At 39.8% G+C, this 14760-nt stretch overlaps 1 protein-coding gene across 1 annotated transcript in view; it reads left to right on the top strand.

The window, feature by feature from the left end:
• LOC133997997 (uncharacterized) overlaps positions 1-14760 on the top strand; it is a gene marked incomplete at its 5' end in the record, with an annotated part of 86563 nt that overhangs the window by 24567 nt on the left and 47236 nt on the right. Inside the window, 11 exon segments of the mRNA XM_062437736.1 lie at positions 162-240; positions 423-651; positions 928-2731; positions 2834-3139; positions 3190-3363; positions 6575-6621; positions 6853-7393; positions 10926-11042; positions 12362-12658; positions 14213-14282; positions 14582-14653. Of these exon segments, the coding sequence (XP_062293720.1) occupies positions 162-240; positions 423-651; positions 928-2731; positions 2834-3139; positions 3190-3363; positions 6575-6621; positions 6853-7393; positions 10926-11042; positions 12362-12658; positions 14213-14282; positions 14582-14653 (3736 nt within the window).

The raw sequence follows: 14760 nt of genomic DNA, 5'->3' as shown, positions 1-14760 counted from the left end.
TATAACAGTTTTTAAACAGAGGTACAAAGTCTTTACAGAGACAAATGATCAGAGGTCAGACAGAACAGCCAAGTGTTTTACCTGGATCCACTGTGATAGAACACAACACCTTTAACACTGAGTGTCATTATTTATTCTGAGACTTCATCTTTTCTTCACAGAGTTCATCAGCAGAGCTCAGAGGTTCTCAGTGGTCAGTCTGTCCAGCAGCATCAAACACAGCTGGACTCCATATTTATGGTGTGTAAATGTAAAGCACAGCTACTACTGCTAACTACAACAGCCACAGACTAAATACTAAACTACCATTCTGGTCCTAACAGTCTCCATGCTGCACTCTGTAGACCAGCAGCTTTTCAGTCTGTCACTGATGATCTGATGTTGACTTCTACCAGTTACATTTACATTTGATTCTGTTCCAGCTGCTGGAGGAGAACATCAGCAGGTTTGTGAAGAACGAGCTGAAGAAGATGCAGAAGACTCTGAGTCCAGATTACCCAGAATGCTTAGAGAGTCAGAGTGAGGATGAGGAGGTGTTGGACGGTGAGGAGGAAGAGCAGAGGAGGAGCAGCAGAGAGGCATTTCTGAAGATCACACTGCACTTCCTGAGGAGAATGAAGCAGGAGGAGCTGGCTGAGCGTCTGCAGAGCAGTAAGAGGATTTTAACAGATTTAACATGATGGAGAGGAAATGGAGGCATCATGGGAGAGGTTTATATTTCAAACTCTGCTGTTAATATGATACACACATCTGCATCAAAACTATGAATTATTCTGAGCTGAAAACAGTCACAAACTGTTTGTCATCAACTGATGAGCTGAATAGATTTCATAGTGGAGGAAAATATAAACATCTGCAGTTTAATATTTACATTCTACCAATTTACTGTAGAATCATCTGATTGATTTCATTTCTTTGTTCATTCAGGAACTTGTGCTGAAAAGTGTCGACCTAAACTCAAGTCTAACCTGAAGGAAAAGTTCCAGTGTATGTTTGAGGGGATCGCTAAAGCAGGAAACCCAACCCTTCTGAATCAGATCTACACACCGCTCTACATCACAGAGGGAGGGACTGCAGAGGTCAATGATGAACATGAGGTCAGACAGATTGAAACAGCATCCAGGAAACCAGTCAGACCAGAAACAACAATCAGACAAGAAGACATCTTTAAAGCCTCACCTGGAAGAGATGAACCAATCAGAACAGTGATGACAAAGGGAGTGGCTGGCATTGGGAAAACAGTCTTAACACAGAAGTTCACTCTGGACTGGGCTGAAGACAAAGCCAACCAGGACATACACTTCACATTTCCATTCACTTTCAGAGACCTGAATGTGCTGAAAGAAAAAAAGTACAGCTTGGTGGAACTTGTTCATCACTTCTTTACTGAAACCAAAGAAGCAGGAATCTGCAGGTTTGAAGAGTTCCAGGTTGTGTTCATCTTTGACGGTCTGGATGAGTGTCGACTTCCTCTGGACTTCCACAACACTGAGATCCTCACTGATGTTACAGAGTCCACCTCAGTGGATGTGCTGCTGACAAACCTCATCAGGGGGAAACTGCTTCCTTCTGCTCGCCTCTGGATAACCACACGACCTGCAGCAGCCAATCAGATCCCTCCTGAGTGTGTTGGCATGGAGACAGAGGTCAGAGGGTTCACTGACCCACAGAAGGAGGAGTACTTCAGGAAGAGATTCAGAGATGAGGAGCGGACCAGCACCATCATCTCCCACATCAAGACATCACGAAGCCTCCACATCATGTGCCACATCCCAGTCTTCTGCTGGATCACTGCTACAGTTCTGGAGGATGTGTTGAAAAGCAGACAGAGAGGAAAGCTGCCCAAGACCCTGACTGAGATGTACATCCACTTCCTGGTGCTTCAGTCCAAACTGAAGAACGTCAAGTATGATGGAGGAGCTGAGACAGATCCACACTGGCATAAAAAGAGTAGGAAGATGATTGAGTCTCTGGGAAAACTGGCTTTTGAGCATCTGCAGAAAGGCAACATGATCTTCTATGAATCAGACCTGACAGAGTGTGGCATCGATATCAGAGCAGCCTCAGTGTACTCAGGAGTGTTCACACAGGTCTTTAAAGAGGAGAGAACGCTGTACCAGGACAAGGTGTTCTGCTTCGTCCATCTGAGTGTTCAGGAGTTTCTGGCTGCTCTTCATGTCCATCTGACATTTATCAAGTCTGGAGTCAATCTGCTGGCAGAAGAACAAACAACATCCCAGTGGTCCAAAGTCTTTAAAGACAAACCTGAACTAAAACATCTCCATCAGACCTCTGTAGACAAGGCCTTAATGAGTCCAAATGGACATCTGGACTTGTTCCTCCGCTTCCTCCTGGGTCTTTCACTGCAGACCAATCAGACTCTCCTACGAGGTCTGCTGGCACTGACAGGAAGTAGCTCAAAGACCAATCAGGAAACAGTCAAGTACATCAAGAAAAAGATCAGTGAGAATGTGTCTGCAGAGAGAAGCATCAATCTGTTCCACTGTCTGAATGAACTGAATGATCGTTCTCTAGTGAATGAGATCCAACAGTACCTGAGGTCAGGAAGTCTCTCCATAGATAAACTGTCTCCTGCTCAGTGGTCAGCTTTGGGCTTCATCTTACTGTCATCAGAAAAACATCTGGACGTGTTTGACCTGAAGAAATACTCTGCTTCAGAGGAGGTTCTTCTGAGGCTGCTGCCAGTGGTCAAAGCTTCAAATAAAGCTATGTAAGTGGAGGAAACACTGAATATAAGAACAATTTATAAATACATCCAATTTAAAATATGATTAATAAAACATTTTGTGTTTGTTACTAATCCTTTATTTAGACTGAGTAGCTCTAACCTCTCAGAGAGAAGCTGTGCAGCTCTGTCCTCAGTTCTCAGCTCCCAGTCCTCTAGTCTGAGAGATCTGGACCTGAGTAACAACAACCTGCAGGATTCAGGAGTGAAGCAGCTTTCTGCTGGACTGGAGAGTCCACACTGTACACTGGAACGTCTGAGGTCAGGATACATCGTCTGTAATTTTCTTGTCTTGAATAATGACAATAAAGCTGATTGACTTTTCATACAGTTGACAGGTGCTGTTTTACATTTAGATTAATGTAAATTATTCTGCACATCTGTAGGATTCTGGTACTTATATGATTAAAAACATTTTGTTATCAACCTTTTTATATTTCCAGTCTGTCAGGATGTCTGATCACAGAGGAAGGCTGTGCCTCTCTGGCCTCAGCTCTGAGCTCCAACCCCTCCCATCTGAGAGAGCTGGACCTGAGCTACAATCATCCAGGAGACTCAGGAGAGAAGCTGCTGGCTGCTGGACTGAAGGATCCACACTGGAGACTGGACACTCTCAGGTATGGATGTAATAGTTTGAAGATCATATGATGTGAGTGAAACCTCTGGAAAAAGCTAGTAAGTCAACCTAAAGTTATTCTTCAGTTAAACTTTCATTATCTGTCCCTGAACTCATCAGAGTTTAGCACTGTAGGCTCACAGCAAAAAGATCTTGGGTTTGATACTGGAGCCTTTATGGGTCTGTGCTCTGTTTGCTTGTTCTTCCCATGCATGGGTTTCTTCCCATTGTTAAAAATATGTGTGGCAAGCAGAGGGTATGTAGGTACCATGATGTGAGGTTACACGTATGTATACACTGTCAAGGGTTTCAGGACAATAAGGTTAGATGGGTATTAATCCCTTAAAAGCCTAACAAGTTGCCAGACAACACCACCTTGGGAGTTTCAACCAATTAATTATTTACCTTTAATAAGACACACAGGTTCATTTACTCATTAGGCAGGAGACATGGTTCCGAGTTTTCAAAAGGGTACACTTTATTACAACACCAATTCCAAAAAAGTTGGGACGCTGTGTAAAATGTAAATAAAAACAGAATGCAATGATTTGCAAATCTCATTAACCCGTATTTTATTCATAATAGAACATAGAAAACATATCAAATGTTGAAAGTGAGAAATTGTACCATTTTAAGAAAAAAATAAGGCAATTTTGAATTTGATGGCAGCAACATGTCTCAAAAAAGTTGGGACAGGAGGATCATGTTTATCGCTGTGTAGCATCCCCTCTTCTTTTAACAACATCCTGTAAACATCTGGGAACTGAGCAGACCAGTTGGAGTTTTTGGAGAGGAATGTTGTCCCATTCTTCTCTGATATAGGATTCTAGCTGCTAAATAGTCCCCTCTCTCCTTTGTCGTATTTTTTCATTTCATGATGCGCCAAATGTTTTCAATTGGTGAAAGGTCTGCAGGCAGGTCAGCACCTGGTCTCTTCTACTACGAAGCCATGCTAATAGATGCAGTATAGGTTAGCATGCGGTTTAGCATTGTCTTGCTGAAATATACAAGGCCTTTTCTGAAAAAGATGTTGCATGGATGGGAGCATATGTTGCTCTAAAACCTGTCAATACCTTTCAGCATTGATGGTGCCTTTTCCAGATGACATTTCCAAAAACAATTTCAAATTTCAATTCATCTGAACACAGAACAGTGTTCCACTTTGCCTCAGTCCATTTTCAATGAATTTTTGCCCAGAGAAGACTGGCGTTTCTGAAACATGTTCACATATGGCTTCTTCTTTGCAACATAGAGCTTTAACCTGTATTAGTGGATGGCACAGTGAACTATGTTCACAGACCATTACAGAATCATGCCTGTTTTTGATGCAGCGCTCCCTGAAGACCTCAATATCACGGGCATCAAATATAAATTTTCGGCCCTTGCACACAGAGATTTCTCCAGTTTCTCAGAATCTTTGGATGATATTATGTACTTTAGATGATGAGCTATTCAAAGTCTTTGCAATTTTACAATGAGGAATGTTTTTCTGAAATTGTTCCACAATTTGTGTACGTAGTTTTTCCCAGATTGTTGAACCTCTGCCCGTCTTTACTTCTGAGAGCTGCGGCTTTTATACAGTCATGTTACTGACCTGTTGCCAATTAACCTCATTAGTTGCAGAATGTTCCTCCACCTGTTTCGTTTTAGTACCAATCACTTTTCCAGCCTTTTGTTGGCCCATCCCAACTTTTTTGATACGTGTTGCTGCTATCAAATTCAAAATAAGCATATATTTTTCATGAAACAGTAAAATGTCTCACTTTTAACATTTGATATGTTTTCTGTGTTCTATTATGACTAAAATATGGTTTTATGAGATTTGCAAATCATTGCATTCTGTTTTTATTTACATTTTACACAGCGTCCCAACTTTTTTGGAATTGGGGCTGTACAAAAAAAACAAAATTTCTTTTAAAACACCAAACCATTCATACAGGAAGAGGGGAAGGGAACCTAATCAGGAGCTGAGGACTGCTGGTGGGACTGGAGCAAATGAGGGAAGCAGCGGGCGTAGTCAGCTGGCGAAACTTTCAATAAACATTAACATAATGTTAGCATTGCTAAACTGAACTGAAAATTATGCTTTTGAAATCAGCAAAACTACCCAATACTATTTATTTGTATCTATTGATTCATTTTTTAATATACTACTGATTTATGATATTTGCATTGGCTCTGGGAAACAGGGGATCTGGGTTAGGTGTGTGTGTGTGTGTGTGTGTGTGTGTGTGTGTGTGTGTGTGTGTGTGTGTGTGTGTGTGTGTGTGTGTGTGTGTGTGTGTGTGTGTGTGTGTGTGTTTTTTTAATTTTTTTATTATTTCTTTATTTTTAATTTAATTATTTATTCTTTTATTTAATTTATTATTATTATTTATTTATTTATTTATTTTCAATTCTGCTACTCCTAGAGGGTTGATAGAAGGGAGTTGATTATGAGTTGATTCCCCTCCTGTAAATGACAAATATATAAATAATAAAAAATTGATCACAAAAAAAGAAAAATGTAAACACTTTTGCAATCTACATTAAACGCTACATACCTTTCCACAGAGTCCGACACAGAGACAAAAGGGAGGGAGAGAGGTACCGGCATTTACCTGTGACACACTAGCATTAGTCACAGAAGGGATGCATCGTGGGTCAGACAAGGGGGGGGGACTGCCACTCTTACACTCAGCCCACCTCCAGTGATTGGTTATCAGCGATGCTCAATTAATTTCAGCAACGCAGTGCATAGAATAAATAAACACATTTCTATGCTGCTACACATGTATGTTAGTTTATTTCTCCTGTCAATTTCCTTTTGAAAAGGAACTAATATAGAACTGGGGTTGGTCCTCAGTGGCTGCTCACTGCTCCTATAGGATAGTTAAATGTAGAGACTGAATTTCTCCAACAACTTAAAAATGCTTCTTTTGTCTCCTTTTGATATTGAAGTGATGACTGGCTCTATCCTCAGGACAACATGCAGAGATCAATATTTAATATAGTGATTTATCATGTGGGAGGACATATTTGTTCATCTCATCTTCTTATTCAGGTCTTTTCCTCTCAGACTTCAGTGAAAGAATCCAGCAGACAGTTGAGACAGATTAGTTTCAGCCTGTTTCTGTGTCACTCTGACAAACTGAGGAACACTGCTTCATGTTGAACAGCAGTTATGACTCATGTTGGATAGAAAATCATTGTGACTGTGTTTCTTCCTCCAGGGTGGACCATGGTGGAGAGCACAGGTTAAAACCTGGTGTGAAGAAGTGTAAGTGTGGATTGAATTTGATTCATGACAACTAAACAGCACACAGTCAGCTTCTCTTTAAATACAAAGTTGGTCTTTGTGGTATTTATTCATTAAAACATTACTGACAAAATGTGTCATCATGAAACTTTATAGAAATGAACAACAGATCAGAAGTTAAACAGAGAATAAATCCATCAGGTGTGTCAGATGATAAACTGCTGCTGTGTTGTTTCTTCTTCTCTTCATCAGATTTCTGTGAACTCACACTGGACACAAACACAGTACACAGACAACTCAAACTGTCTGTCAACAACAGGAAGGTGATACATGTGGAGGAGGTTCAGTCATATCCTGATCATCCAGACAGATTTGACTACTGGGTTCAGCTGCTGTGTAGTAATGGTCTGACTGGTCGCTGTTACTGGGAGGTCAAGTTGAGAGGAAGAGTTAATATATCAGTGACTTACAGAGGAATCAGCAGGAAAGGAAACAGTAAAGACTGTGTGTTTGGATATAACGGTCAGTCCTGGAGTCTGATCTGTTCTGATAATGCTGGTTACTCTGTCCGTCACAATGAAAAAGAAACATCCATCTCCTCCTCCTCCTCCTCCTCCTCCTCTGTCTCTAACAGAGTAGCAGTGTATGTGGACTGTCCTGCTGGCACTCTGTCCTTCTACAGAGTCTCCTCTGACACACTGATCCACCTCCACACCTTCAGCACCACATTCACGGAACCTCTGTATCCTGGGTTTATGTTTGGGTCTGGTGCCTCAGTGTCTCTATGTCCTTTGTCTGAGTGAAAGTCGACTGAATTGATGTGTAAAAACTGTGTTGACTCTGATATTCACTTCAGTAAAGTTTTCTTGGAGCAGCATCTAGCAGCTGTTAGTGGCTGTTAGTTATTCCATTTTATCAGGATCTTAAAGTGAAGTTTTTCCTGAAAATGTCCACCAGACATCCCAGTCTGTTTGACATCAGCTCAGTTTGTGTTCAATCATTAACATCAACGTATGTTTCTATGTGATGTCATGTGTCTGACATGTATGTATATAATAACATGTATGGGCTACTTTCCTTTAGTTTTCTTGCCTCTGCAGGTGATGTAAATATTATCTTGTAAGTCCATGTTTGCTGGGCAGCTTTGGCTGTTTTACACTTGGAAAAAATAATAATTCACTACTTATTCAAAGTTCATCACTTGTTTTTCTCTCTCTGCTGTAACTTCTACTTCTTCTACACTACTTGTGTATTTTTTCTTTTTATTACAACATGACAGAATGAATCCTGCAAACATCATTTTTACACGTTACATATATTTCTGATTTTGATTTTTTTATTGTACTTCTTAATTTGACATTGTTGTTTTTTTTCATCATTAACGCTTCAGAACAGAGAAAAATACAAAGATCCTGTCCAGTCTGTTTTCTCAGCAATTTTACTTTAAGTTTTACAATGCATGATTTAAAAACAAAGTAATCGTATGTACTGTATGTGGGCTGATGGTAATGATGATGTATGTGACCATAGGTGATATTACTTAAGAGTAGAGAAATATTGCAGGAATATTATAAAAAAGTGATTACAGATGTGTACTATGCCACACCTGACACTGCAGCTTATCGTTCATTCATTATTTTTGACTCTTGCTTTCACACACCCTCCTGTTTGTATTTTGGCCTAATAAAAGCCCTCAAGGTGACATTTGAGTAATTTAATTTTTTTTGTTGCAAGAAGGAGCCAACTTGTTACAAATGGGGGCTCGTCTGGGATAAAACCATAGACTGTATATAAGAAAAATTAACCAACAGCACGGTTACACACCGGAGCATAAACCCGCCCCTGCTGCTGTAGAGGTATAAATACATTCAGCGCACACTACTACTACAGTCTACAGGGTTAGGTTACCTAATCTGTGGAAGATATCTCTTATTCCAGTCTCAGAGAATCCAGTACCATTCTTCAGTTTAGGCCTTATATAGGAAATCGAAAACTTGTATTACCAGGTCTACAAACAGCTATCACACTCACACATAGATTTAATCCATTGTCTGTGTTAATGTACAAATCCTGTGAACTGAATGTAAAGATATGATATATTGAAAAGTGGTACGTTATATTTACCTGTGTGGTAATAATTCAAAAGTCATATGAAAGTCATATATAGGAGTTTAATCATGTAAATTATTCATGTGATGTTGATTTTACTGAATGAGGTCAGAACGTGACATTCATGTCCAAATAATGCATTCTGTGTCTCTTTATTAAAGTGTGCAATTTGAAGTCATGATATGATCAAATGCTCTGAATGGACCATGGTGATAGTGTAGGTGAAACTTCTGTGCAGTAAAACTAGAGATTAAATCATTCCAGATCATTTAGAAATGAGATCTTCACCAGTGAGACTAAAAAGCATTTGCCTGCTTTGCCCAGTTAGTAGTTCAGCTTTGATTGAATTACTTTGTGATCATGTATATATGTCACTAATGATTGTGTTTGATCCCTGTTTATGGCAGCACTCCCACAGACACATATAGGTGCCTCCAGTCTGCAGATTGAGGTTGTAAAAAGCTGCAGAGAGTATCCTCCTGATAAGACTTTCTCTGTTTTTAGTCACCTAACACACTATACATACAAACAACACCTTGTCTCCTCCAGCTTCCTTTCATATAAAAGTGTCAGATGTTAAAGTCTATATTGTGGAAATTAAAGTCAACATGTCAACAGCAGGTCACAGGTTTGATCCCATGATCACAGCATGATTACTTTCACTTAACTACTCAGACATGAACTCTGAAGTTATGAGGAACAGAGTGAAGGGCCCAGATTGAGATCTCAGGCTCTGTAAATAATTACACGGTCAATTAGCACCATCTAGTGGACAGATAGCAGAACTACATGTGATGTGTGATTTCTCTGACACTGACTGGTTAGACCGGTTTTCACGTCACTCTGATGTTGTTTAGACTTGTAATGTGAAGTTATGAGGATGTGACAGCGTCCTCAGATCAAATGCACACAGACAGCAGGACTGACGAGGGATAATGAGCAGCTTCTTCTCTCCCAGTGTTTCCTCTACATATGAAGGTGGAAAGTGTCTGTAAGTTGACCTGAAGTGAGTTCAGCAGGTGAGAATCCTACCAGAGAAATCTGTAAATGTCTGATGAACACCATCACTTTGATCACATTGTGTTGTATCACTGTTTGACTACAGCTCAAATGTTTCTTCATGCTGACTGGATGTTTAAAACATGTTTATTCAATGTTTGCAGGTATAAAATAGTTTTTACATCTCTAGTAAACCGAATGATTTATATGTATTACTCTCCATGATTACCATGTAAAACCCACAGAGGTGTCAGAACTGGTTGAACAGCTTTGATCAACTTGGCTGAGGTTCATTTTTTAACTGTTCAAACTTCCATCTTACAACACTGAGACTGACTCTGTTGAACTGAAGCACATTTAACACAGTTCATGTCTCAACTGTCAAAGGCTGCAGAATCCTTTCTAGATGGACCAGAGCCAGCTGTAAGGGACCTTAGAGGCTGCTTAGGGCCCCTCAGCCTTCAGGGGCCCAAACTAACAGAACATGTGATCTATGTTTTAGTTTAACTGTTAAACTTCTGTCATAGTTTAAATATTTAAAGATAAATGTAAAGATTTAAAACACAGACCTTCTTTTTCTCTCTGCACTAACTACTCAAAATCCCCTTTTATTGTTTCAGGATATAACAAAGAAGCAATTTGGTATATTACATCAATTTTGAGGATTTTTTTGAGAAATAACAGAATTGGAGGAAACATGATTATGTTGTTGAGACTAAAACTAAAATATGGAGTCCATTTTACAAATGACTGATGATTGATTGTTTAAGACAAAAGACATATTTTGGTCCTGCTGTAACAACATTTACAATTATGAATTTGGGGATTGTAGAATTTATTTTGGACATACAAATATAATTTGTTGAAATAATGAATAATTGTTTTACTGCCTCATCAATGTCCATATTGTATCTGAATATTTGTGGCATGTTATTGACAGTAATAAGAACTACAGTGTGTGTGTGTGTGATGTGCAGCTGGTTGTAATGAATCAGCATGTTGTTGTGTTTGTGTGAAGGTGTTTCTCTGCTATGGATCAGAGTGAGGACAGAGAGGAGGGAGTCCCTCCCTCTAAAAGCTCTCTGTGTGGGGAACATGACAGCCAGACCAAAGCTCAGAGGTGAGATGAGGATCTCTAACTGTCCATCACTGTTCTCCACTCACATCACTCCACCATCATTATTCACACTCAAAGCTCTGTGTGTGTTGTGTTGAAGCTCAGAGAAGCAGCACAGACCAGACTCTGATGAACTCAGCCAGGTGTCTGTCAAGAATCTGCGGTCGATGTTTGAACCTAAGAAGTTCAACGATGGACATAAATCTGCTGATCAGAGGTAAGCAGAAACCTGAACTGCCAGGCCCCCCGTCCTCGTGAAGAACAAAATGAAACAAAAGGAAAATCACAGGTGGTCAGGTGTGCATGTCAGGAGGAAGAAAGCGTGAGAGCTCCTTTGCTCTTCCCTATTAAGGAGAAGCAGGTCCACCCACTAATCAGCTCATCAGAAGCACTTGAAAGTAAGAAGAGAAAAGGGAGTGGGAGCATGTAACAACTACAGTGCCACATCAGATCTCATTGGTCCAGATGTGGGTATGAGTGATTTACGAGGATTTGCTGCATTCACCAGTTTTGTTATATTTAGGATTTTCTCTTAGGTACGCATAAAGTTTACAAATGGTACAGACCTGAAGTAACAGTCATGTGCAACCAAGCTGCTGTTTTCCAAAGCAATAAAACATGAATGTTGCTGTCTAACTGTATAATGGCAGTGTGCCAACAATATCATGTATTTTGGGGGGAAACTGACAGAGAACTGACATCAATCAATTAATGAACACATAAAATCTCCACATGGATATCAAAACCAAACATCACTGTATGATAAAATACATCCAAGCAGGGTATGGTATACTTTGTGGAGAGATGTAGCCTATTTTAGTTTATCAGCACAAATAAGACACAGAGATGTCAAGCTGTTGAGCTGTTACCATCATCTCCAACTTCTTCTGCCGGCTTGTCCTGCGTTGTCATCCCAGGTGTTAGCAGGTCTGTGTGACAGCCGTCCAGCAGCAGGTGTAACATCAGCAGTTGTCACTAACATAACATTTGCGGTAGGAGACGCCACTGCCTCTGGTCTTCAGAGTCAACTGACTTGGATTTTTCTTTTTAACATCACTGTATGCTGACTACCACATAACAGAGAAATGAATAATGTCGATTCGCAGACTGAGCAAATATTAGCCTATATTGTCAGTATTTTAGAGACCCCTCTGCTAAAAAATCACAAATCAGGGGTCATGTGTTATTGACGAGAGCCAAGCTCCTCCTGGGTCCCTTGTAGTGTAAATTGCACTTCTGATCCATAATCATGATGACATTACTCTGTTTGCAAAAGTATTAGGCTATTTAGTATAAAGTAGTAGGCTATTTAACAATGTAGGTAGATATCAGTCATTTAAATTGACAATTGAAACTATGATATAATGAAAGCTTACAATATGGGTGTACTGTAAATGCTCTCTGTGTGGGGAACATGACAGCCAGACCAAAGCTCAGAGGTGAGATGAGGATCTCTAACTGTCCATCACTGTTCTCCACTCACATCACTCCACCATCATTATTCACACTCAAAGCTCTGTATGTGTTGTGTTGAAGCCCAGAGAAGCAGCACAGACCAGACTCTGCTGGACCTGGACCTGGACCTGGACCTGGACCTAAACCTAAACTTAAACCTAAACCTGAAGCTAAACCTGGACGTGGACCTAAACCTAAACTTAAACCTAAACCTGAATCTAAACCTGGACCTGGACCTAAACCTGAAGCTAAACCTGGACCTAAACTTAAACCTAGACTTAAACCAAAACCTGAACCAAGCTGTGTGTCTATGAAGAGTGACGAATCTATGGGCGAACCTATTGTCTTCAAACATGAACATCAGTCTGCTGATCAGAGGTCAGAATATACAATGTTTAATCTGTTTCTCTCCATTTCTCCTGAGAAGAGGTGTGATGTCTTTGTTGTGATCACTTCATTGATTCTTCACTATTGACTCTTTTTTATTAATTAATGTCACATTTGCAGATCTCAGTACAAATATCCAAATATCAAACCCAGAGTTAAAATCCACAAACAGTTGGATTCTGGTTTGAGAGACTGTAAGAACATTTAAACCTCACAATCATGTGACACATTCACAGCTCTCATTATCCATCCATCATCTATACCAGGGGTCACTAATAGGCAGACCCCGGTCCACAATGGCCCTCGGAAACTCACAGACCACTGTGCATAGCGAATCTTCTCCTGTGATTCTAATCAGCCAATCAGATCCATGCATGCACATGGAGTTATAAAGTTATTAGATGTGAAATTAAGTTTATGGTCTAAGTTTAAGTTAGGTTTAAAAGTAAAAAGGGATTCTTTTTCATTTTTCTAAAACTAAGCACTTCATCTAAGAAGCACAATCAATCAATTATTCTTAATTTAATACTTTAATATTTATTGAATTCTACTGTATTTATTTGACAGTCTACAGTCTATCCACAACACATAGATGCTGATGGAACTACAATGCTACTTTGAGATACATTGATAGATAGATAAAAACTTTATGGATCCCCTAGGGGAAATAACATGGACATTATGATGTTCTGGACCTTCACTTGAGGAAACTTTCACTTTCACAAATTGGACCAGAAGCCTATTTCGACTTAAATCTCAACACATTTAATTGACTTTTCTGCCGTTATCCGATATTCCGATATTCCCCAACTCTTAATTTCCGATACCGATATCACCCGATACCGATATTTGCAGGCTTTTTACACCACGCTCGGAAATGCGGAAGCCTACAGAATAAATATCGGTTATAAAAACCTGATACGATACTTCCCGATATTACATTTTTAAGTGAATATCGGCCGATAATATCGGAAGGCCGATAATATCGGACATCCCTAAAATTAAGTCATATAAAAATTAAATCTGGGCACAAATTTTTTATTCCATCACAATTTATCAACTGGAACTAAAACCCACCAGAGATTCTGTTTGAAGGGACAACAGATCTGCTCTGACTCACAATGACTACAGCAGCTAAGAAAACAGCACAGTGCTCTCATGTTATGAACATGGGAAAAAGTTAAATGGAATATAATTGCATAACGTTGAAAGGAAGAAAATTATGTTTTCTGAAACCTCAAACTATATTTTAATTCATAACTGCTACACTAGGTGGCAGCTGTCACTCAAACTAAATGCAGGTTGTTTTCAGTGCTCTCTAAGCTAGTTAGCCAAGCTAACAATGTCAGTTTGTTGTAGCTGTGTGGATCAGTTTCTTACTGCAGGTTTATGTAGAAACACCTGATGTGTCGTAGCTGTTGTCCAACAAAACACACAATCTTCAGGATCAACACTGTAGTTACCTTGTTTTATCTCTTCTCTGTTTCCATCAGGATCCATCAGCAGAGACCAGATTCTCCTGAACCCAGCTGTGTGTCCATGAAGAGTGACCGGTCTAAGGGTCGATTTATTGAGTTCAAACATGGACATCAGTCTGCTGATCACAGGTCAGACTGTAAAATCTTTATTATCCAACTCTCATCAGAAGACGTTTGATTGACTAAAACTGTTTTTACACACAATGTCCTCATGAATACAAACACACACACTCCTAAACACTTTTCTAAAAACCACAAACTTTATCTGTAGAACAGTTTTTAAACAGAGGTACAAAGTCTTTACAGAGACAAAAAATCAGAGGTCAGACAGAACAGCCGAGTGTTTTACCTGGATCCACTGTGATAGAACACAACACCTTTAACACTGAGTGTCATTATTTATTCTGAGACTTCATCTTTTCTTCACAGAGTTCATCAGCAGAGCTCAGAGGTTCTCAGTGGTCAGTCTGTCCAGCAGCATCAAACACAGCTGGACTCCATATTTATGGTGTGTAAATGTAAAGCACAGCTACTACTGCTAACTACAACAGCCACAGACTAAATACTAAACTACCATTCTGGTCCAAACAGTCTCCATGCTGCACTCTGTAGACC

Source organism: Scomber scombrus, chromosome 17, assembly GCF_963691925.1.
Source record: "Scomber scombrus chromosome 17, fScoSco1.1, whole genome shotgun sequence".
NCBI classification, from domain to species: domain Eukaryota; kingdom Metazoa; phylum Chordata; class Actinopteri; order Scombriformes; family Scombridae; genus Scomber; species Scomber scombrus.
Note: the sequence above shows the minus strand (reverse complement) of the source record. Positions and strands in the feature narration are given on the sequence as shown.